The sequence below is a fragment of the Punica granatum genome, unplaced genomic scaffold (genome assembly GCF_007655135.1).
Source record: "Punica granatum isolate Tunisia-2019 unplaced genomic scaffold, ASM765513v2 Contig00336, whole genome shotgun sequence".
Classification (NCBI taxonomy): Eukaryota; Viridiplantae; Streptophyta; class Magnoliopsida; order Myrtales; family Lythraceae; genus Punica; species Punica granatum.
The window spans coordinates 50402-72433 of NW_022204288.1; the positions used below are offsets into that span (position 1 = coordinate 50402).

The 22032-nt window shown below is 37.1% G+C and overlaps 1 protein-coding gene across 1 annotated transcript; it reads right to left on the bottom strand.

Moving 5' to 3' along the window:
• Window positions 1-13672: 13672 nt before the first annotated feature.
• On the bottom strand, window positions 13673-21559 carry LOC116190158 (pre-mRNA-processing factor 39-like; the record flags this gene model as incomplete). The annotated part of the gene is given in 12 exon segments (XM_031519820.1): window positions 13673-14327; window positions 14689-14790; window positions 15323-15622; window positions 15946-16095; window positions 16187-16267; window positions 17558-17674; window positions 17777-17929; window positions 18621-18764; window positions 19249-19615; window positions 19814-19981; window positions 20569-20795; window positions 21450-21559. Coding segments are annotated over 12 exon segments (2039 nt in total), but the record flags the coding sequence as incomplete, so codon positions are not given.
• Window positions 21560-22032: the final 473 nt, after the last annotated feature.

Here is a 22032-nt window from a genome sequence, read left to right on the forward strand (position 1 = left end):
ACTGATAGGATTTCAGATGTATGCTGGGGCTGGGGCCAGGTCTGCCGTCTCTGCTGTAAAGCGTTCTGCTTCCTGGTTATGAGTTCCCCCTCCAACTTCCCGGGCTTCTCTAGTAAGTTCGGATCTCCACTCTCATTCAGTCGTTCTGCAAGCTCTTCTGCTTTTGCCTGCTTTTCTGACGTCCACAACTCTGCTGAACTTTTCAAATCATTCTGAGCTTTTTCACCTTTTTGACAGGTTGCGTCCAATTCCATTTTGTATTTCTTGATGTCATCGATAATTCTTGCAAGCGATTGCTATGAATCAGTCCTGATGATGCATTGTGTTGGGTTTCCCTCCAATTTGGAGGAAGTTGGGCTCAAATTGTATTGGGCTTTTATCGGGCTTTAATAGGCCCAAGACCCATTTTAGTTAGGGTTTATATTTGTTAGGCGGCATATATATATATATATATATATATATATATATATATATATATATATATATAGCAGCAGCGGCAGAAAAGTATATAGGAGAAGGCTGTAGAAGAAAGAAGCTGCAGACAGCAGAAAAGGGGCAGCCGCAAGCAGACAGCAGACAGCAGAACAGAGGAAGAGCAGAGGAGAATTCTGCTTAACAGTGGCAGCGCGCAGCTGGAGATCAAACCTCGATCGGGATATCAAACGAACTCCGATTGGGACGAAATTTTGACAGCAGCTTCACAACACGTGGGGCTAACTTCTGAACGGTCAGAATTTCTATTCGAGCTCTGTAGGTGCTGTTTCAGCTGATTTTGTGAACCACCCGGTGTGGGTGACGAATTTAGTATTTGGGTGATCCAAGAGAGTGTTTCTCTTGAGTTTGGTGATCCAAGGGTTTACCCTTGATGAAAGACATTGTATAACCTTCATAGTGGATCGTTGATTCGGAGTTGGTCCCGTGGTTTTTCCCCACATTGGGGTTTTTCACGTAAAATTCTTGGTGTTGTTTTACTTTACTGCTTGTTGGTTGATTTGATTAGTTCCTATCTCGATTACACTAGAAGGGGAGGAAGATTAATCGCTGTGTTATTGTTTGGTTGAGTACATCCCTAACCCCAACAAGTGGTATCAGAGCTTCGGGTTAGAGAAGTTTGAGTTTTTTTTTTCGGTGTTTTCGAGATGGAGGAGTCTACAGGATCCATGTTCAAGTTGAATGCAACCAACTACTCTATATGGAAGTCTCGGATGGAGGATCTTCTATTTTGCAGGGATTTGTACGATCCCATTGAAGGGGATTCCGCGAAACCCAAAGATAAGGATGACAAGGCTTGGGAACGCACAAATCGGAAGACTATTGGTTTGATTCGGCAGTGGATAGACAATAGTATTTATCATCATGTTGCTCAGGAGACAAATGCAAAAGCTTTGTGGGATAAATTGACAAATCTCTATGCGAGGAAGATACCGCAAAATAAGGCATTCCTCGTGAAAAAACTGGTTCATCTTCGTTTTCAGGATGGAGGTGATATGGCTGCGCACATGAGTAATTTCCAGGATATTATTAACCAGTTGACGAACCTGGAGATAATATTACCCGATGAGTTGCAGGCTTGTCTACTTTTAGGGACTCTACCGGATAATTGGGACACACTTGTGGTTGCATTAAGCAATTCTGCGCCAAACGGGAAGCTATCGTTGGCTACGGTGACAGACAGTTTATTTAATGAGGAGACTAGAAGGAAAGGCACGGGAATTTCCATTCAGTCTGAAGCTTTGGTTACTGAACAACGGGGGAGAAGTCAAAGCAGAAATTTCTCTTCCAAGCATAGTAACTCACGTGGCAAATCGAGGGGCAGATCAAAGTCGAAGACGAGGAAAGTGGTCACTTGCTATCACTGTGGAAAAGAGGGACACTACAAAAGGGAGTGTAGAGCTCTGAAGAAAAATCAGAATGGCAACGGTGAGAGCAAGAAGGAAGAAGGCACTACAGCAGTGTCATCTGATGGAGAGACCTACATCATTTGTGATGAAGCTTATGTGAATTTCACATGTCAGGACTCTACCTGGGTTGCAGATACAGGTGCCTCGTTTCATGTCACTCCTCATCGGGATTTCTTCTCATCTTACACTACCGGGGACTATGGTTATGTGAGAATGGGGAATGGACAATCATGCAAGATTGTCGGTATTGGTGATGTCTGTCTAGAGACCGAGCTTGGCTGCAAGTTGTTTTTGAAGAAGGTGAGGCATGTTCCAGAAATTCGCCTTAACCTAATCTCGACGGGTCAGCTTGATGATAAAGGCTACAGTAACGAATTTAGCAATGGGAGATGGAAGCTCTCCAAGGGTTCGTTGATTGTGGCACGGGGTCAGAAGACCGACACTCTCTACAGGCTGCGTGCCAGACACAATTCCGGTCGAATTAATGTTGCTGAGGATTATCCTATCGAGCTATGGCACAGGAGACTCGGACATATCAGCGAGAAAGGTATTCAAATTCTTGCTAGAAAGCAGTCTTTGCCCGTTAAAGGTATGCACTTGAGCACTTGTGATCACTGTTTAGCTGGTAAGCAGAGGAGAGTTTCTTTTGTTAGAAGTCGTCCTCTAGATGCGATAATATACTTGACCTTGTGCATACTGATGTTTGTTTCATGTCGGATAGATCTCTTGGTGGTGCTATCTATTTTGTGACCTTTATAGATGATCACACCAGGAAGGTTTGGGCTTACCCTATAAAAAACTAAAGATCAGGTGACTGAGATTTTCAAGAACTTCCATGTAGCAGTGGAAAGAGAAACGGGCATGAAACTGAAATGTGTCAGAGCTGATAATGGTGGTGAGTATAGGGGTCCTTTCGAGAACTATTGCAGGACTCACGGTATCAAACTTGAGAAGACGGTACCGAAGACACCACAAACAAACGGGCTTGCAGAGAGAATGAACCGCACAATTGTTGAGAGAGTTCGTTGTATGCTTTCTCAGGCGAAACTGTCTAAGCCCTTCTGGGGCGAGGCAATGAGGTCAGCGGTTGATCTTATTAATCTTACACCGTCAGTTGCACTTGATGGAGATGTACCCCCAGCAGGTTTGGACCGGCAAGAAAGTATCACAAGCATCTCAGAGTATTCGGGTGCAGGGCATCTGTTCACATTCCTCGAGATGAAAGATCAAAACTTGATGCCAAGGCAAAACAGTGCATCTTCTTGGGTTATGCACATGAAGAGTTTGGGTACAGGCTTTGGGACCCTGATAGCAAGAAGATCATCAGGAGCAGGGATGTTGTCTTCTTTGAGGACCAGACAATCGAGGATTTGCAAAAGTTAGAGAAGGCCAGTGTAGGCAATCCTCACGAGATCTCTATTCCTGTACCGGTTGATGTAGAGAATCCAATGGAAGAGGTACCTGGTGAGTATGAAGAAACCACGACTGGGGGTGAGATTCCTCAGGTAGATGATGATGTGACTACGGATGATACAGGCTCGCAGTTACAGTTAGAGCCTGCAGATCTACCTAGACAATCTGATAGAATAAGACGACCATCTACAAGATATCCGCCTCATGAGTATGTGCTACTGACTGACGGGGGAGAACCTGAGTGCTATGATGAAGCTGTGGCACATGAGTACAAGGAGCACTGGTTGAAGGCGATGAATGAGGAGATGAACTCCTTGTCTGAAAATCACACGTATGACCTAGTGAAGCTACCGCAAGGTAAGAGAGCATTGAAGAACAAATGGGTCTACAGGTTGAAGACAGAGAACACTCGCGACCTCGATACAAAGCTCGACTGGTAGTGAAAGGTTTCAACCAGAAGAAAGGAGTTGACTTCGAGGAGATCTTCTCCCCGTTGTCAAGATGTCATCGATCCGAGTTGTTCTCGCACTGGCAGCTAGTCTAAATTTGGAGATCGAGCAGCTCGATGTAAAAACAGCTTTCCTACATGGTGACTTGGAGGAAAAATATATATGGAGCAGCCTGAAGGATTCGAGTTAAAGGTAAGGAGCATTTGGTGTGCAGGCTGAGGAAGAGCTTGTATGGGCTTAAGCAAGCACCTCGGCAGTGGTACAAAAAGTTTGACTCTTTCATGTTGAGCCATGGCTACACACGGACAACTTCAGATCATTGTGTGTTCGTGAAACAATTCTCGGATGGTGATTTTATCATTTTACTGTTATATGTGGATGATATGTTGCTTGTCGGTCATGATATGAGCAAGATTGCAGAGTTGAAGAAAAGCTCAGCAAGTCCTTTGCCATGAAGGATTTGGGACCGGCAAAGCAGATCCTTGGGATGCATGTATTTCTCGTGACAGATCAAGTGGAAAACTTTGGCTTTCTCAAGAGAAGTACATCGAGAATATTTTTGGATTGTTCACATGGGTAATGCTAAACCAGTTTCATCACCACTTGCTTCTCATTTCAACTTAGCTCGAAGCAATGTCCTACAAGTGAGAAGGAGAAAGAAGAGATGAAGAAAGTTCCTTACTCATCAGCTGTAGGAAGTTTGATGTATGCCATGGTCTGTACAAGACCAGATATCGCTCATTCTGTTGGTGTGGTTAGTCGTTTTCTCTCCAATCCGGGGAAAGAGCATTGGAATGCGGTTAAATGGATTCTGAGGTATCTCAGAGGAACATCCAAGGTGTGTTTACACTTTGGCACTGGTAAGCCGGAGTTAGTGGGCTATACGGATGCGGATATGGCAAGAGATATTGATTCCCGGAAATCCACTTCGGGATACTTGATGACTTTTGCAGGGGGAGCTATCTCATGGCAGTCAAGGCTTCAAAAGTGCATCGCTTTGTCTACAACGGAAGCCGAATACATTGCGGTGACCGAAGGTTGCAAGGAGATGTTGTGGTTGCAAAAGTTTTTGCAGGAGTTGAGAGGAAATCCATAGGTTTATAAGAGATAATGGTCTAGTAACCCATTGGCTTAAGCTTTTGGGTTGCGGATGGGCCCGAGTCTCAAGTAAGCCCATGGATTTTTCCCAACAGTGGTATCAGAGCCCAAGGTAACGATCCTGGGGAAGTGCACACGCTATGCGTGGAAACCCACACCACGCCAAGGCCCGAGTGTGGAACTCGTGGCTAGTGATGGGCCTAACAATTGGTATCCGAGTCCGGAAGTGGAAGCCCGGCTCGAAGTCCTCCATATAGTCGAGAAGGGGGGAATTGTTGGGCCGGTTTCTCTCCTATATGGAGAATGGTGAGTGCGGGTGTTGGAAGTAATCCCACATGGAAAAGTTGAGAGGAAATCCATAGGTTTATAAGAGATAATGGTCTAGTAACCCATTGGCTTAAGCTTTTGGGTTGCGGATGGGCCCGAGTCTCAAGTAAGCCCATGGATTTTTCCCAACACGTTTAGTCCTCCGATCATTGGTCATATCCCACACTGGCACATAGCCTCTCGCCCTCGGCCTTCCCGTGTTGGAGACAAAAGAAGGATAATCGATCCTGCAGCTTGGGGTTGGTGTTTGGTGTTCATGTAGATGTTATGGTGCTTGCAGATGGTGGAAGACGCCATTGACGTTTCTTTTGGTTAAGGATGATTCCGTCCAGAGATAATGATGTTCAACAAAATCTAACGGCAGCACTAACAGAAGGACTAAAACAGAAAATCCTCTAAAGGTAAAGGTAAAGGACAAAAGAAATTAAGAAAAGGATAAAAATAGAAAATCACTCAGACTAAAGTTATACTTTTTCCAATAGGTCTGACTTCGCGCATTGCTACGGGAGCAAAAATAGTTTTGATAAATAATATGTTAATCACATCACTTAATGCAATAACTTTCATAGAGTACAAACCCAAGTTATAATGAGAATAATAATTTATCTACAAAATATTTTAGATTTCTTAGAAAAGGATAATAATTCATGTTTGATAAATAGTGTAAAATCTAACATTTCTTCTCGATCATCTCATATTTCTATTTCTAATATTTCTTATTATAAAAGCATGTCCGCATTCATATTAGTATTATTAGTTCACTAATATTCATTATCCCGCAGTTTCACATATATTGTTTAATTTATATATATAATCCGAAAATTCTTATAAATTCTTGTAAGGACACAAATATACTCCAATATTTTCTTAATATTATTCGACCACAAGATATAATTTGTATTTTACTATTACATATAATTTTGTTTATTCTTTTACATTGTTGTTACGTAATAAATCCAATGCTATTTATTTGGGGTAAATGATGTGTCGTTCACTTACTATTCTTCGATCTCACTCACATCATTTTGATAAATCTATACTATAATTTTAGTCATATTATGATAAATCAGATGCTAAGCCTTTGAATGTTGTTAATAATCGCTATCTCAACACTATTAAATTTATATGGTACTGTTTATATTTACGGTGCTAAAAATGATAGAAATAGGAGGAGCAATATAATTAATAAATCAAATGGAAAAAGTTATTTTGGTCCTCAACCTTTATCTACTTTTTCATTTTCGTCCTAAATCTATTTCTTCGTTCAATTCTATCCTAAACGTTACATAATTTGTTCGTTTTAGTTTTCCATCAAAAATACATTTTCATCCAAAATATTTTAAAATATATTTTTTAATTACAAATTAATTTTGAAAATACAAAAAAAACTTAAAAATTAAAAAAAGAAATGGGGATCGAGATATCTCAGTCTGGCGATGATCTTGCGATTATTGGGGGTAGAGGATCCCGCCGACGGCAACACCCCCCCCCCCCCCCCCCAACATCTCTTGTGGCCTCTATGGTCGTCGGGGACCTTAGGAGGGGTGGCCATGAGACCTCCTCTCCCAAAATCGAGAGATCCCAGCAACTACCAGTGGGACCTCTACCTCCAAAATATTTTTATTTTATTTTTATTGCTTTTTTCTTATTTTTTTTATTTTCAAAATTTTTTTTAATTAAATAATATATTTTAAAAATATTTTGAATGGAAAAATTAAAGTAGGACTAAAACGAACAAATTATGTAACATTAGGGTAGAATTGAACAAAAAATAGGTTTAAGACAAAAACGAAAAAGTATGTAAAGATTAAGGACCAAAAATGACTCTTTTCCTTAATAAAAACTCCTACAGAGCGATTATATGGAAGCACCATGTGGAAACTCATTAATGGAGGAGGGGAGGACTAAAATTTCAAATGGAAGTTAGGTGATTTTGAAGCTCCAATGAAATCGTCGCTCGAACTTAGAAACCAAAAGCTGTGTGGTTTCTACGACATCATCAATATCTCTCATTTCTTTACTCGTACGAGTGACCTTTATTTATTTTGTTTGTGTTTTTTAAGAAAAAATAAAGAGAAAAGCTTAAAATTTTGTTAAATGACACCTGCTCTCCTCGATTTGTGGGGGACTAGGTTTAATGTTTTACTATAATATAATTTATATTATATATAAAAGTATCAACCATTTCGTACTGTTTCTAAAACTTTTATAATTCTAAAAATACATTTATTCTTCATGACTATTTTTCTTCTTTTTCATACATCTTGCTTGCACGCTTGCGGTTCCATTCATTTATATGATTTTTATTTGAACACTTTAAAATTTTTTCATTCACAACTCACTTTCAACTTTCGTAGCCATTTGTATTCTATCATATATCATCTCAACCGAGATAGAATTTTAGTGCCGGTACATTTCTTCCCTTTTTTCAGACAGATTTTAAGTTTTTTTTCATTCGATGCATCATATATTTGAAAAATTATTTCTTCCAAGATAGATTTTTATCGCTTATTTTTAAGAGGTGTTCCCTCGCCAATTCTATCATTCTTTGTGAGAATCGAGGTAGGCCTTCAACGCACATGTCTTCTATATTTTCCAGACTGCCGTTTTTTTACTTTTAGCATAAGTTTTCCAAATCTCACATATGGTTTAAATTTTGCAGTTAAATATGTGATTTGAATTTTGTTTCAAATTTAGCAAGCCGTCCATCACCATTAAATATTTGATGGAAAAACCTGATGAGATGATGCAGTGTTTCGTGCACACATGGACTTATACTGGGGCGAACAATAGGAAAAAAAAAATTGAATGCTATGTTTTTTCTTTCTTTAATATTTTCCCTTTTCTTTTTTAGGGTACTTTTTAAAGAAAGACAAACAACTTAGATTTGTTCTAGGTTGACGGAAATCTGCAAGTTGTTCTTTCTTTCATGTTCCCAAATCAGTTCCTTTGTTTCTTCTTCATTCTTTATTCTTCCCCTCTTCTTCCAGATTATTTTCGTGAAGTAGATGCACTCAGGTGATACTTCTGATATTCATCAGACACCAATTAAGTAGAAACCTATTCCCCCAGCAAGAACATCACTGATGTTCTTGGGCATAAGAAATTATTAAAAAAAAAAAAAAGTAAGAAGCCATAGACGGAGACGGAAATGGGTCACGGTTTTCTTCAACGGCGGCCATGATTCAGTGTTGCAGGAACAGCCCTGGTCCGGGAACACCTAGCCTCTTGCATGCACGAGAAGCAATGGTACTTCCCTGTCAGCAGGGATTGGGATTGCATGGCCGTGAGGATGAAGAGAAGGAAGAATAAAGGAGGAATTGATTTGGAGTAGATGAAAGAGAGAATATTTGTCTGTTTGGATTAGGGCTAGAGACGGGGCGGAACCAATGAAAGAGCGAGGGGCAATTGCCCTCCTTAACTTTGAAAATTTTAAATTTGTCTCAAAGTATGCGTTTTTTTTTATGTAAAATTAATACTTTACCTCTTCGAATTTTGAAAATTTTAAATTTTACCTCAAAAGTATAAGTTTACCCCCTTAGATAAAAATCTTGGCTCTGCTCCTAGCTAGAGAGATATGTGTGAACAAAGAAGAAATGGGATTGCGTGGGTATGAAATAAATTTTAGATTTTTCTTTTTAAAAATATCAAAATAAAGGCAAAAAAGGTGATGGATGGCGTGCTAGATTTGAACAAAATTCATCACCTATTTTTACAGAAAAAATTTACATCACGTGCTAAAATTGAGAAAATATCCTAATCACGTGTTTTTTTGGCAATTTATCTTATTTCTTACCATTCAGTGCTTCCCTTTTCCAACGATGTGTTTCTATCAGGATGGATATCCATTGCTCATTCAGCATGCATTGGCTCGAACATCCTATCAATAATTCTTTACTAAAAATTTTGGTTAAAATTAACCAAAATTTTCGATCAAGAAAAAGGTCGTGTTTTCTAGGGGTATCAGTATCACGGATACTAGGGCTCTATTTGGATTGTTGATGTGATTTTAAAATCCTGATTTTAACTCAACCCTAAATTTTTTAAAATTTCAAAACGACCCTCACTTTTTAAAATTTCTCAATTTTGCCCCACCCTTTCTCTCCCCTCCTGAACACTATTCATCGTCTTCCTCTTCAAGCCACATTGTTCATCGTCCCTTCCCGATCCCGATCGAATGGCTTGAAGATCTGCCTCAGCTGCTCCTCCGAGTAGGGAGACTTGTAGGGGCTGAGGAGGATCGAGGGTGCCACGAGGGCCATGAACTCGGAGAACTCCACGGGCCGTTGTTGGTTTTAGGGTTTCTGGGTGAGTGCCTTGAGCTGCTCGGGGCTAGGCTTGAGCTCGACCGATCGGAGGAACGAGCCGAGCTCGAGCTGGGTGAGGCTGCCGTCTCTGTTCTTGTCGAATGAGCGAAAGATCTCGCGGAGCTCCGTGATCTGGTCCTCGTCCAGCTTCACCGATAGAGGGAGAAAGGACATGGGAAGAGCATGAGAGAGAGAGTTGACTGTGGAGAGAGATAGAGCTTGAGGTATTTTTTTAAAATTAAAAATTTATGGGTTATATTTTAATTTTTAAAAATTTAAAATCAAACGAAATTATAATTTAACTTTGAAACCAAACGCCCTCTAGATATACCCGAAATCGGTCTGAACATACCCATTAGGGTAGGACGGGTAGCTCGTACTGAAAATAAGATAGGGTCCGGGTATTAAAATAAAAAAATCAGTAAAAATAGGTTATGGTTCTTGCACATAGGGTACCCAGAATCAAAATCAGAATCGGTATCCATACTCGATAATAATTTTTCTTAGTTATATTCATATATATTTCTCCATTTTACTTTACCCTCTCTCTCTCTCTCTCTCAATGGAAGTCTCGCATTTCTCATTATCGGTAGCTTTGGTTCAACGACCTCGGTGAGTCCTCGATAAAGCTTGATCGTATTACGAATGTTTACTTTTGTGGATAGATTGATGAGACATATTACTCTTTGTCGTAGATGTATTGTGGATTAATTTAAATCTATGTCGACATTCTGTTTTGCGTGATTACAGATTATGGATGAGACATTTTTCATTTTATCTAGCGAGACAAAAAAAATTTACAGATTTAAATAGGGTATCCGAAACTTATGCTATAATACATGTTCTAAGTAGGTTCCGGTTCCAAGACTCAATAGGGTAGAGTCCGATTCCAAAATCTTGAAATTTATTCCTTACAGAGTATGGTCCGGATATCGTGAAAAAAATAGAGTATCCGGACCCGAACATCCTAGCGTTTTCTACGTAGATGCAAGGAGGACTTGGAACTTTAGAGCAAAGAAGCACCGTGTGTGAGTGTAAGTATTTTTCTTTTCTTTTTTTCTCTTTTTTTTTTTCCTTTTCCCCATCAGGGCTCTTCGGAGATAAATGGAGCGGAAACGGCGAAGTTTTTATAGGTGAAGTTTGACGAGCTCCTAATTCTTTGTAATTATCTTCTTGCAAAATGATATGTAATTAGTGTCATCTCATGATTCCTTGGAAGATATTGGAAAAAACTGATTCTTTGGAAGATAATAATTTAAAAATAAAAATTCTCCACTTTGTCGTAATATTTTATTTGTTTTCTTCACATTTTAGTTTGATTTATACCATATTTGAACTGGAAAATAGAGATGAACTAGTTTATTATCCTGTGCATTGCAATGGTTCATTTTCACATATTCATATATCATTTCTTATTGTAATTATTTATATTTTGAAACACAAATTTTATGATTAAAAATAATGGAGAAATTTTAGTTATTAATTACAATTTTAAATATTATCTCAACATTTTTCATGAAAAATAAGAATCTGTTAATTATTCTTTGGGCATATGGCAAGTTAATTATTATAACAATATTTTGAAACTATTTATTTCAATTGATATGCATCCTCTTATTTTTGTTTATCAATATAAATTGACATATATTAAGTTTAGTAATAGAATAAAACTTCATTTCTCTCATATTTGAAAACAATATTTATGAGATTCTTATTTCAAAAATTTTATTTATGAATTAAGCTTTTAGCGTTATATCATAATATGTTTCATTTATAAAACCATAATGTTTTTTAAAATTATATTTTTATTTATAATTTTAAAACATTTTTGTATTATTTTTAAAACAATTATCTGAATTTTAGAAAATATATTGGCTTCTTAACACAATAAAATATTTTTAGTAATTAATTTCAATTTTCATATGATGATTAAATAAGAAAATTATACTAATTTTGCATGGTTCAATATATATTTTGTAACAAACAATCCTAATTAGTAAGCATTATATTATATATTTATTTGAAAGTAAATATATTAAAAAGATTTGTTGTAGATGACATCCTTATAATATATATATACTTTGTTACCAATTTTTTAGAAATGCAAATTTTGTGACATCCTTGTTCAATTTTTATGTTATAATTTGTTCATAAATAATAATAACAATTTTTATTTTACAATAGAAATTATGTTAACGCACAATTAAATAAATGAAATTCACATAATTAAATCAACTCTCTTATTTTTTTTCACTAATGAGAGATCATTTACTAATATAGGAGTCAATTTTAGTTATATGACCATAAATTTGTAGAATCAGTGATTCATTTTTTGGGAAATCTTTATGAAAAACTAATTATTTTTATATATATTTTTAAAAGTAAAATGCTTCTTAAGAATCATAAAAATATCAAAAAATAATTTAAAATTTTACACAATAATCTTTGAAAAATAACCTTAGATGAAGTTGAACTATTAACTTATTCAGTATTTTTTTATGTTTCTCTTCCAAATTTGATTTATACATTTTTTCTACTCAATTTCATATATATTAATTCCTTTCAAATGCGAATAGTTTATGTTTTAGTCCTATATATGATCAATTAATCGTTTTTCAATTTAAGTAATTATATAATGATATCGAACTAAATATTATATAATTATATATTAATTATTTTAACCCTACTAACTATGATTATATTTAATGCAAATGGAGTCAATTTTATTATATATGGATATTTCATTTGAGATTAGATTCTTCAATTATCTTACTTCGTAATGATGATGTGTTTAGTGAGGAAGAACAAATAAAATGGTTGTTCTGGCAATTACACCAGTGTGTTACAATGGAATTTTATTTTTTCTGAAACTCCGAACATTAATCGGATGTTGATTTGTTTGAAAGGAAAGATATTTGGAAGGAAATGAAGACGTGGAGGGAGGAAGGGTATTATACTTTCAAATCCTTCCGTTTTGGAATTAAGTTTTGCTTGAATTAAAAAAAAGGATTATTTTTCTGTTAGTACCCAAATTCTTAGGATATATTTGAGGAAGATAAATTATGTTTATTTCATTCTAATTGTAATTGAGATGTAAGTTGACCTTGCATCACTCATATACTCTGTCCATGATAATTTACAACTTACAAGCTGCACTCTTTATGAAATTTCTTCCCATCCATTGATCATGGCCAGAGGGTTTTCTCTTTCAATACTGGTCAATCCGCGCTATTCAAGGTACTCTTTGTTCTTATTACACAATAAAAAATTTTAAAGTAAGAAAATATGAACGTCTATCTTATTTGAAGTTATTTATGCATCACAATTACATTATTATTTCAATAAAATTATAAAGTGACAAGTCATGAAGATGCACACCACGTGCAATGCACGTGACCTTCTTACTAGTATACATACATATGTATGTATGTATGTATGAAAACTACTTATAAAAACAAACTTCTATAACCAAAGTGAATTGATTCAAACAGTTCGATACTTGTTTTCCTTAAGCAATGTCTCAGATTTCAATTCACGTTGTGAGAATTTTACCCCTTAGTGAGCCGACTTCACTTGACTAAATTAGTTAGAGTCCGTTGGACTTTCAAATATCAAGGTTTACATGAATAAAAGAAAACTTCCGTAATATATGAAAAATTATTACATAAACTGGAAAATGTAAGAATTAAAACTATTCCTATTATAAATAATAAATAAAAATCGAGATTACTTATTAATATTAATGTTCCCCTATACAATATTTTGAATATCTTGATATACATATCCTATACGCACGTAGTCATCTTATAAATATTGATGATATGCCTCGTTGAGTCACATGGAATATCTTATAAAATTAAGTTGGAAAAAATAATATATTTCTAAATATATAGTACTTATTTAATTATTTCAAATATTAGTTTGCATAATTAAAAGTTTACCTGTTTACGTCTATAAAATAAAAATGTCGCCCCAATATATGTTACCTTTTGAATTATATTGAACATATCAATTTACATAATTGAATGTTTGCATTTTTAAGTTGACAAGGTTATCCAAGAATGCATCCCCTGCTATTTTTTATGATCTGGCTGCTTGAGCTGCTACCGAAAGGGTTTATTAATAGATTCACCACGATATATTATAGACATATTTACACATTCCTTTACAAAATGCGTCTATGAACCCAAGGACCATGTGATTTTGATGGTTAAGCCAATACAACATTCACAGCTATTATTACAAAGAAGAATCTCACTGATCACAGGCCGATTTGATATCTCATCCAGTATTCGGCATTCACACAGCCTTGAGCATGCTCTACTTAAGGTCATATGAACTTATCCCATCCCACTGACAGTCACCTGACTCCTTAAATTTTGCGTCGAAGATGATTACAAAGGAAGAGGAGAGAGAACTAAAACAAGACCAGAGAATACTCCACAAAATTACTCAGCAACACACTCTTTCCTAAACAGTTCCAAGATACATACTTAAAAAGAGAGAACAACAGTACTTAACAGGGTCGGGACCCTGCAAATAGAGAGACCTACCTAAGTGAGGTAAGAATACAGCTATAATTCCGACAGTATGTTCGATCCACATCAACCAAAGATCTCCTACTCCCCCTAAACCGCACTCTGCAAAACAGCAGCGTCAATGTCCGGTCTGCTCCATCCTCATGGGTGCAAAATTTGTTGGCTAAACTTTGTTTAGTAATAGCTTCCATAGTAAGCCTGAGGGACTGTAGACACTTGAGGGGTTGCAGCTGCTGCTGCTACTGGTGCTGACACTGCAGCTGGTTGTGCATAACTCTGCTGTTGGGGGTACACCTGAATTAATTGTGAAGATTTTGACCAATCAGTCTTTGATGAATAGTTATAGTTAAATGATACAATAGAAAGTTAGCGTCAATCAGACACGGCACAAGTGACACTTGAATCACGTGGGACGGTAAATAAGGTGACATTCATGTTGATTATTTAACATTAAACTTCTCGAGGAGATAGAACTGATGGCACGAGAACGAACATGATCAAAACATCTGATCGCTTAGAACCAAGCATCTAATACCACTTGTTAATAACAATGCCTTTCATCCACTTCGTTCCATCTTTCTACAGAGAAAATGGTGATTGTCTGCCAAGTAACCGGAAAATTAGGAGTTAAAAAGAGAATTAAATGTTTCGGTACCTGTGCTGGATAAGTAGTTGGTTGATAATTAGCATATGTGCCAGCTTGTGGTACCGGTGCTGATGTTTGAGGATAAGTTGTCCCATAGCCACCATAGGCAGCCTAAAACGAACAAACAAATACTAGTAACAATAATAACTGGAAAAGATCAAAATGCGATTTAACAGCAGCAGTAATAAGAAATATAAGTGACTCAACATAAATAAACTGGGGTCAGACCACAAAATGCAGTTACCCATCAGAACAAAATTTCCAAAAAGCAGTATCAAATTTTCGAATTTTTGAAAGCTCTATATTTACTAACAGCTTTTATCCTCCATCCTTGCTAATGCTCCCTCACTGGTAACTATATTAGTTTCTTCGATCATTTAAAATTCAGAAAAGGACACCTATGAAAATATCCTGCCAAATGAAAGCTTCATGCATGTAAAATGCTACACGCCATAAACCTGAAGCTGCAGATTAGGGAAAAGTTAAATATATAACTACAGATCAAGTGATTCCATGTAGTTCCTCTATCAGCATATTAACTGACATTCTCATGGTATATTACTGAACCGAGCCAAATAAAATAGTAAGACATCCTAAGACTGATTATTCATCTTGAAAGATATTTGATCCATGATTTCATTACCGCTGGCTGGGTATAACTCGGGTTCCACTGTTGTACTGGTGCTGGGGCAACCGGTGGCCATGCTTGAGGTTGTACCGCATAACCAGCAGTCCACTGATTCTGTGCACTAGGATATGCACCTGCCAGGGATTGCGCTGGTGAAGTAGCAGCAGGATCAGCTTTTGCCAACTTGGACTTGTCGGATGAAAGATCTTCTCCAAGACGTTTTTTCAAGATCGCAGAAGTTCTGTTTATGAATGTCTTTAGATGCCTATCATATGCCTTCTTCACGAACTTGGCATCCCCAACTAAATCCAGAAACTGCAGCATAGATTAACAAGAATATAACTTTCATAAATCAAGATCAAGGAATAAGAAATACAAATAATTTTTTTTTGTTTTTTTAAAAGCTTTCACATTGGAAGTGTATAACCATCCATTCCAGTCCCGATTCAACCACAGTTCTATCCTATCGAATATAAAATCTGGGGTTATTATTGGATAAGTATGATATTTCACTAAACTTGTATAGCGATTCACTTTTCTTTGGACCAGAAAAGAATATACACACACACACACACACACATATATATAGTGTAACTTTAGCATATCTCATCACAAATACACAATTGAGAAAATTTCACCTCCAATAAAATGCTAGATAGTTCCTCTCTTTCAGCCATACTGGCAGAATTGGGGTTATCAGGATTTGGAACAATGAACTTCTCAACTAACGTGTCAACGTACTCAATTCGCTTTGGCAGTGGAAGCATGGTCTCCATGGAAATCATGGCCTGTACAAAAAAAATGCAGAGCTGGCAGCTTAGCTACAGGAAGCCCTTTTAGAAAAGAGTAATCATATAGAGGTACGTAAGAAAGGGCAACCTCTAGGAATGGCTTTGATAATTGGACATGCTCAGGCGCTTCCATCAGAATATTTCTAGCTTTCTCCTCTTTTCCAGGGGCCTAATAACAAAGGAACATAACAATGAACATGCACCTATATATGTATTGAAACATCAAAGTTGACTCATCAAGACACCCATCATCAAATATACAAAGAAGCATAGAAGATTACATATTCTAATAGTGCACATGGCACAAGTAATTTTGCTTCGGAATTATATATGTTCTTTATGCTACAGCATCTGATCTAATAAATCCTAATAAAAAACAAGCATTCCTCAGCCATCTTATCAGTAACAATAGGCAAATCGTATCACTACAGGACCCGCTAAGATGAACAAGAGTCATATTTTGACATACAAGGCCTAGAGCTGCTGCAATCGATAAATACTGCAAAATGTAACCTGTATACACTTTAAAGCATAAAGCGAAACCTGGAATGACAAGAAAAAAGCACGCCCAACTGGAACTCTCCGTGCTATGATCTAGTAACTCAAGGAAAAGGCCCAACTAAAGTGCCACCGCTATGTTCTAGTAAGTCGACAAAGTCCCCCAAGCACAATCAAGATTAACTCTCCAATGTTACACCAATCAAAACAATTTTTACACTCAATATAATTAAAGGGAAAAAAAAAAACGCCTCAGCCGTCCCAATATTTGAACAATGAAGAGAATGCACTTATAACCAAGGTAAAACTCCCAAAACATATATATTTTAACAAAATGAAAGGATCAGCTACTCAGTTTGGGAAGAGGATAAAATTTTGACATAAAATTTAGTGAATTCCATCCCTTCAGAAAGGTTCCAATACCTACAAAAAGCATTGCAAGAAAAGAGATGTTGAAAAAAATGGACAAAAACAGTATATCTGGTTCATTCTCCAGGTCAATTATTTAACTTATCCAAATCCTTTTGTTTTCCAAGAGATTACTCCTCTTTTTTCTATTCTTAGGGCGAGTCGTGAACGTACAAATAGCTCCAGCTGCTATTATGCATAACCAAATAAACCCCCCACACACCCCTCCCCCCACAATTCCAGCCAAATCCAATACCTTCCCTTTCCAAGGAACCCCCGGGAAAGGAGAAAAAAAATAAAAAAAGGCCCGGGGAGGGTGTTGGGGGGAGGACTCTTCTCCTTCCAATCCCCTAGAAATTTCTAGACATGAGTAGGGCCAGCAGATGCAACAGCATTAACAACAGCACAGTGACAAAACTGCATATGTTATTTTAAATAAAAAGACAAGAGGCATATGGACCCTGTATGCTTATTAGTTGGAAATCGGACGAAGGATTCCCAAATAATATAACATCGACCTGAACATAAATCTAAGAATTCACGCCTAACGTACCATATATAGAAACCGAGCATACTGAGCAAACAACACTGGCAATGTTTGTGAATGTTCCTTTCCCTTTTCAATAGCAATTGCCTGTTCATATATAGACAGTGCATCTTCCAGGTTCCCCTGAAAGAATGAGAGAATACCAAATTAAAAATACTTAAAGATACTCTAAGACCTATATCAATTTAGAGCCACATCAACTTGAACAATCATACAGATCATTACCAGTCTGCGCTCCATATTTGCATGCTTGATAATTGCCTCAAGAAGACCAGGTGAAATTTCTGTATGGACAAGTTCATAAGCAGCTCGGGCACCAGATATATCCCCATTATGTTCCTTGAACCAAGCAGCAAAAAGGTGGATTTCTGGTTGTCTCTGAAAAAAACCATAAAATTGGTAACTTGTAACCATAAAATAAGAAATCCAACTGACAAGCAACAAACCAGAAAGAGATGCAAATATCAAAAGCTAATCCAAAGTCCATCCTTTTGATCCATACAATGACACTCAGTAGGACTCTGGACTATCAATAAAACCATTTTCACCTCTTTTCAGCTAAGTCGACAATTATTGCTTACCAAAAAGAACTATTTCTTTTGGTATTACATGACAGAACTTTTGCAGCAAGCAAGGATTGTCAATTTATAGCGATCATCTCTCTCTGCTATCCTATTCAAGCCAAATTCTTATAGAGTTGCTTATTTGGGCATAATCAGAGCCTATTAGAGAGAAATCAAAATTAAAAGGAGTATAAGAAGCTATTGAAAATTTCTCAAAGATTCTTCTTACTGCAACTTTCTCTGCTGACAGCTAAAAAGTTAAAGACATTATTCATTTGGATATTCTACTCTCTTCACTAAGAGAGGTCAAACTACTAAAATTAAAAGTATCAAGGATAGACAGACGAGTTCCCTCCACAAGTAATTTTGACTGATGAGAATAACGTATTTAGCAGCTCCAACATAAGTCAATCATCCTATCAATAAAGAAAAGCCAGTCTCATGCAGGAATGCTGGATGGGAATTGAAACTACTTTCATAACTTATGAAAGGGGAAAATGGAATACCTTCACAAATACTTGGGTGGCACGCACAAGTGCATTTTCGGCAAGGTCCATGCTTCCACGCATTTCCATGCATTTGACATATCTCATCCAATATTCTGGATAATTGGCACAAGCTATCAGACACCTCTCATACAGCTTCACAACCTGACATCCACAATTATGACACGTAAATTATCTTATCACGACCACCATCCTAAATGAAGGAATAACCCAAAACACGGAGGAGATATGCATAAGAAATACTCTCTTGCTGAACAGAGAGGCCCCTCTAATAGGAAAGGAGGGACCCTCCTTGCCTGACAGACAGATGGTTAGGAAGATAAGTAGATACCTGCATGCATAACATTGGAACTTTAAAAAAAGGGGGAAAACTGAAAGGATCAGAAACCTATGAAGTCCATTGACAAATAAGGGCTTGAAATACTTAGCCTTTAAAGAAACCAAACTGAAGGCCCATGCTTTAGTCTCAGTTCAATATCCCGTTTTAAAAGTAGCTTCATCCAACGGTTTTAGCCAATATAGCACATCAAGCAGCAGGTATTACTAAGCGTAAGTCACTGCAGAAAATAATAGAAAACTAGAAACTACAATCCACCATGATAATCAAATGGATTATCCACCCAGATACCTTGCTGAAGTCATCCTCTTTTTCTATGAAATTGAGATAGTTATGCCAATTTTCAAGTTCTGCAGCATTGAGGGGCTTCACGTGAAAGTACGGTCTCCCAATAGCTGTTTCAAAACCAACGATCTTAGAATCGAACTCTTTAGCTTTCTTATACATCTCTTCTCTAATGGCGATATACTTCTCCAACTCCTCTGCTTCTGTTAAGCCAGCACTTACAGGTTTAGAAGACTGTTCAACAGCATCAGAAGGAACCTCTCCTTCAGTCACATTATCAGAAGCCTCTGACACTAAAGATGCTGCAGCAGCAGCTGCTTCATCAGCAGTTCTAAGTTCAGATAAAGGACGATTTGCAGCCAACTCCTTGAAGCTGCAATACCAAACATACAAGGTTCACATATCTGATGAATCTTATCTGAGCAAGCACAATTACCAATTGTTAAATTAACACTATATCTAATTAAATTATCATCCTAGATAAATGAAGCAGAACGGATAAGCAACAGCAATATCAGCAAACTCAACATTTATGGTACAAGAAACAGAATGTATCAAGATGAGGAATCACCTGCTATAGTATTTATCAAAGTACAGAATTGGGTTCTCGAATATCCTTGTGTAGATCATAGCAAGTCGGCTCCATTCCTGGTGTTTATACTCAAATTCTATATATTCATCCCAAAGGGAGTACGACAGGTAATCAGTTCCAACATAGGCTAATCCCCGTTCAAATAACCTGGACCACCACAAGCATGAAGAAACATGAACACGAAACATGTTAACCTCTGCAAATAATAATTCTTAAGGAAAAAGCCTGTAGTACTGACACTCAAGAAATTCATTCAAACAGCATATGATGCTTCCAAGCCCTGCATTTACCTTTCCTCCAATAACCATACAATGTTGATGAAATTGAGGAGAGATAATGTCATCTTAGCCCTTAGCAGGATGAATCTTCGCAGCAGCAATTTGCATATTCACGCGCCCCAGAGTTTTGATATTTAACTCAGGACAAGCGTGGGCTACTATAAAAATGATAATTTCTCAACGAGGAAATCAATGGGGTAGAGCGATGAGGGAGCGACACAAGAAAAATTATTTTACAACTGAATTCTATTAAGGTAGTCGAAAGGTAGAGGTATGCAAATCAAAATGAAAGTGTATCCCTGAAACCTTTTTCTCCATAATTGCGGTATCACTGCTCAAGCGACAGTGGACTGTCAGAGAAAAGAAACCAAGAGCCTCATCTGACTTTAAGGCAAGAAGCAATGCAAGATCAACGGAAACAAAGAAATAAGAGGAAATAATTGGGACAGTTGTTACCTTCTAATAATATCCGGATCTTCATACTTGTTAATAGCAAATCTGCAATAATGCAACCAGATGTCAACAGAATAAGTAACTGCCTGGACAGCATGCTCATAAACCTCCACCGCCTTTTCAGTTGAGCCAGGTGCCTCATGCTCCGCATACTTCTTCCAATAACCATAGCAGAGAGGAAATTCTGCCAAAAAAGCGTCATAGACCCTCCGAATTTTCAAGATGTTTCCCTGCATACAAGGTAATAATTTGCCGATGAAACAGAAGAAAAATACAAATACAAATACAAATCTGTAGAAAAAGGCATGGGTAATGCACACAAACCGGGCCAGTCAACCAACAATTTCCCTTTAGAATAAGTATGACTATAGCAATAAACCAACAAAGTTCAAATAATCTCAAGCAATTGATATCTATGGGCAATCACACGGAAAACATTGGTAAGCATAACATGAAGTGAGCATGACAGGAAACACTCAAGACAGCAAACCTTCAAGAGAGAGAGAGGAAAAAAAGGCATAACGTATGAAAGCCAAGTTAGTTTCCACTCCGAGGTTTGCAGATGGCTAGTGATTTTCTTATCATAAATCATGAAGAAACCACCCATCCCTCCAGTACAATCAGATGCGGTCTTTACAATGGATTGAAACACTAGCGGTAATTTTACATGGCACAAAGGTCTAAGCCATTGGTTAGGCCAATACTATCAAAATCAATTCATTGACAGACCAATGGCTGATGCAACAAATACCCTAACAGCGAAGACATGTCACACAAAACACATTTTTCAATAATCCTGCAACAAATACCTTAAGGAATGTGACAACATGTGAAAACAATATTCCAAGCACGAGTATTCAATTTAAAACATGACCAACTGATACCTCGGCCACTTTCTCAGTCTCATCGATTAGGGTAACCCAGGCATCAAAATCTAAAGAATTCGCGCCGACGACATTCCATAGTCTTTCCTCTTCAGCAGACATAGCACGCACTGCAGGAATAATAAGCCAAGGAATATTGTTACAAATGACAATCAGCAGGTACCACAATGAGAATCAAAGGGACAAAAGCATACAAAATGGAGTAAAATGACCAAAAAAGAACATGCAAATTCTCCATATAATTCCACCATCTGCCGGTCTCCAGGAATATAAAATACTATAAACCATCAGTGCAGAAGATCACATCATTCAGTAACTTTATCCATAAGAAAGAAAAGTTTAGCTGATTACTGTTGAGCATATAGATCACTAAGCATGTGTTAGTTTCGATTTTAATCAAATAAGTGCTTAAAAGTTAGTTACAAAGTTAGTTATAAGGGAAAATGAATGGGAGAAAGAGGAAAATATGAGAGATGAGGGTTTAAACTACTTAATCATTAGGCCAAAAACCACTTAATGAGTAAGTTACAAAACTTGACTTAATAAAATAAGCCATTTTTCACTTATTAGTGCTATTCACCCC